Source organism: Penaeus vannamei, chromosome 1, assembly GCF_042767895.1.
Source record: "Penaeus vannamei isolate JL-2024 chromosome 1, ASM4276789v1, whole genome shotgun sequence".
Classification (NCBI taxonomy): domain Eukaryota; kingdom Metazoa; phylum Arthropoda; class Malacostraca; order Decapoda; family Penaeidae; genus Penaeus; species Penaeus vannamei.
Window position 1 is genome coordinate 45,069,499 of NC_091549.1, and position 3,769 is coordinate 45,073,267.

The 3,769-nt window shown below is 50.4% G+C and overlaps 1 protein-coding gene across 1 annotated transcript in view; it reads right to left on the reverse strand.

Annotated features, from left to right (window-relative positions):
• Positions 1-507: 507 nt before the first annotated feature.
• LOC138862230 (uncharacterized) overlaps positions 508-3,769 on the reverse strand; it is a 991,297-nt gene continuing 988,035 nt past the window's right edge. Inside the window, exons 10-11 of the mRNA XM_070123691.1 lie at positions 3,373-3,579; positions 508-3,062 (exon numbers count right to left, since the gene is read on the reverse strand). Of these exons, the coding sequence (XP_069979792.1) occupies positions 2,083-3,062; positions 3,373-3,579 (1,187 nt within the window). The 3' untranslated portion in view covers positions 508-2,082. The remainder of the gene's footprint in view (positions 3,063-3,372; positions 3,580-3,769) is intronic.

The window sequence follows — 3,769 nt, forward strand, 5'->3', positions numbered from 1 at the left end:
GTGTGTTTATATATATATATATATATATATATATATATATATATATATATATATATATATATATATATATATATATCCGTGTGTGTTTCTATTGTTGGTGTTTCTTTTGTTCGGAAAAGTCTATAGGTTATTCCCTGTATCCAGTATATTTCCTTAAATCTATCTTCTTCATTACAAGATAGAAAGAGACCAGAAAATATCCAAAGGTAAATATCTACTTTTCACCCACTATAAAGAGAGAAAAAATTCCAAAACACAGATCTTAAAAACGCGGAAATTATAATAATCATAATGAAATTGATAAGTATAATAGAATATACAAATGATCTGACACATTAACGAATTGCTTTTTTCAGTTGCAAAATGAAGGAGAATTAAAGATGGTAAAGAAGAAGAAGGAGATAATGAAGAAGATGATGAAGAAGCAAATTTTACAAAACATTAAGATATTCCCTGAAATCAAAAAAAAAAAAAAAAAAAAAAAAAAAAAAAAAAAAATCTGCGTCTTATCCGAACTCACAGACACTTTATTCACTACACACAGAATTACAAAGTCCAAAAGCCTAATTTTTTTATATTATTATTAAAATATAGACTTGATAGAGTCTATAAATTAAGAATGCTTCAAAACACATATAACTTTGGCGAGTATGTTTACAGCTGAAGAGTTTTATTTAATTAATCATTTATTTAATTATTTATTAATTATCTTTTTCTTTTTCATGAATATCACAGCGACGCCGTTTCAATGAGCGATTCTGTATTGTACACTTATGCACATACCCAACCAAAGTGTTACATGTACATTACAACTGCCAATATGTACACATATGGAAGTTCTTAAGCATTAAATGACTTAGGTTTTCGTATATCATAATGAGTATTGCACTTATAATGGATTTTTTAAAAACCTTAAAATCATACGCGTATTAACAGAAACAATGTCTGTTTTTTCTTTGTTTTTCTATACATATGAAAATCACTATGGAAATATCTTGACAGAAATATCTACTGACCTCAAAAGACACGACTAAGAATACACATAAATATCGCAGTTTATCAGTCATTTTCTGTTTTTAATTGATTTATCTTTATATTTTTCGTATGGGTTTCAGTTAATCCGTCACTCTTTTCCCTTTTCTTTTCCTTTCGTTTTTTTTATTTTCACAAATCTCATTTTTCCCTTCCTCTGAATTGCCATTATTACATTTATCCACATCTTTGTACCAAACATATAGGTTCTTGAAGACATGAGATTCTTTCAAGACAGAATCAGAAAAAAAATGATGAGATTTAAAAAAATCTCTTATGCCTTATTATATTCCTCATAATACATCATCGATTTTTTGGCGTTTTCTTTCCTTCACTCACTTGCCTCATACACATGACTCCCTTTCAGCACCCTTTCTTTTTAATTTCCAAAAACCTCTCTCGCTTTGCGTTGTCTGATTCTTGTTCAATTTTATAGGTGTCGTATTTCTTGGTGGTTGTCGCTTCCCTCGGCCCGGGAGGAGCTGGGCCGAGGAGGCGACGGTCCCTGACTGGTGGTCTTGACCTGGGGAGGCAGGTCGCGTGATTGCAACGGCCCTGTCACGGCAAAGGACTGAGTGGTAAGCTTGGAGTAAGATTTGAGAGAGAGTGGGAGGAGCGAGAGAGAATAGGAGACCCTTCGGGGTCCTTTTACCCCTTCATCCGCCGAGGAACGCGTGAGGAAGGCCGCCTGCAGAGCGGGCAGGGTCGCGCCCCTGGCCCGTCCTGCGAGGTCGGCCTTGCTTACAGCTGGTGCTCCTCGTACTGGACGTGCCCGCGGTGGCAGTCGTCGACGCGCCGCCGCTTCTCGGCCGGCGTCCGCACCCCCGTCGGTTGCCAGTGGACGTGGCGGCAAGGCTGGGGGTGCCGGGGGGGCTGCTGCTGCGGCTGCGGGCGGTGGTGGTGGAAGGCCTGCGGCGGCGGGTGCAGCTCCACGTGGTGGCAGCGGCAGCGGGCGGCAGGGCAGGCGGCGCCGCAGGAAGCGGGCGGCTCGGGGTAGTGAGGGCGAGTGGGAAGAGTGAGACTGGAGCGCGCCGTGACGGGCGCCCGAGGCTACACGGACGTCGTCATCTCCTCTATGACAGTGATGGAACGGCGGGGGCGCGACGAGGGCGCCCGGCGGAGGATGGGCGGGCGAGGCACGGGCGGCACGTTGTACTCTTGGCCTGGATGCGGGCGGCGCGCACCGCCCCCGCCTCCTCCTCCTCCTCCTCCGCCCCCTCCCCCGCCTCCCCCGCCTCCTCCGCCCCCGTTGCCGATGCCCCCGAGCGAGCAGGCGCTGCCGCTGCTCTGGCCGAGCCTCGCCAGGCCCTCGGGCTCGCTGAAGCTGACGCCGCTGGCCTGGCGCAGGCGGCGCCCGGCCGCGTGGACGGGCGTCGGGCGCTGCGGCGGCGGCTCCTCGGCCTCGTCCTCCTCGTCCTCGGCGTCCGCGAAGTCGACGCCGTCCTCGAAGTCGTTGAAGGCGAGGAAGTTGTCGAACTTGTTGCACGACGTCACGCAGTCGCCCACGTAGTCGTAGTAGTGGTCGAGCAGCCCCTCCTCCGAGATGCACGTCAGCAGCTCGGGCTTGAGGCGCGGCTCCATGATGTCGACCGACGTGGCGAACGAGATGGTTTTGCCCAGCTTGTTGAACGCCTGCGCCTGCGCCGGGTCGTGCGCCACGCCCTGCGGAGGGGGCGGCGCGCCCTGGTCGGCGCCGCACGTGCACACGGGGCCCTTGATCTGCGGCGGAATCACGGTGGTCTTCGGCGGCGGCCCGACATGGCCTCCGCCTCCGCCTCCGACTCCACCTCCTCCACCTCCTCCGCCCCCGCCCCCTCCGCCCCCGCCTCCCCCACCACCCCCGTTCTCCAGGGGCAGCGCGTACTGCTCGTGAGGGACGTGCGAGTCGACGGTGGTGAAGGAGACGCTGGTGTCGTGGTTGGCGAGCCGCTCCTTGAAGTAGTTCAGCAGGAAGAGGCAGGTGGCGCCCGCGATCATGAACACGCTCGAGAAGAAGTAGCCCGTCTTGGCGTTGCTTTCGTTGATGTAGCCTGCGGGGCGGAGGACAGAGCTAGGGTGTGAGACATGCGAGGGCTGCTATCTTATATTATAATCTTTATTTGGAAACCTCAAAAGACTCCCTAATTACAAATTTATATCCGTCATTCTTTAAACAACGACATGAACTACATGCCCATGAACACCTACACCCACACCCACATACACCCACATCCAGACACACACCCAACCACCCCTACCCACCCACACCCACCCATACCCACAACTACACAACCCTCCCCCTCCCCATCACCCACAACCCTCCCCCCTCCCCATCGCCCCCCCGCCCCCCTAAAACCATACCTGTCACAGGCACTCCGAAGAGAATGGGAAACGCCGTGGCACCCTGGATGAAGCCCCAGGCCCTCGAGAAGTGTCGCGCCCGCACTTTCTCGAGGGTGAGCATCTGGAGAGCGTAGTGGGCGCCTCCGAGTAGCAGCCCGTAGAGCCACATGAATAGCACGTAGCCGTAGTAGCCTCGAACTGCTGTGAGGGCCAGGACGGTCACACCTGAGGGGGAGAGAGGAAGAGGGGGGCGGGTGAGAGTGGGTGGATTGGTGGGTTGGGTGGGTGGATAGGTGTATGGTAGATAAGATAGATAGATAGATGATAGATAGATAGAGGATAGATAGATAGACATAGATAGATAGATAGATAGATAGACAGATTTATTTATATATATGGATTGATCGATGTATAC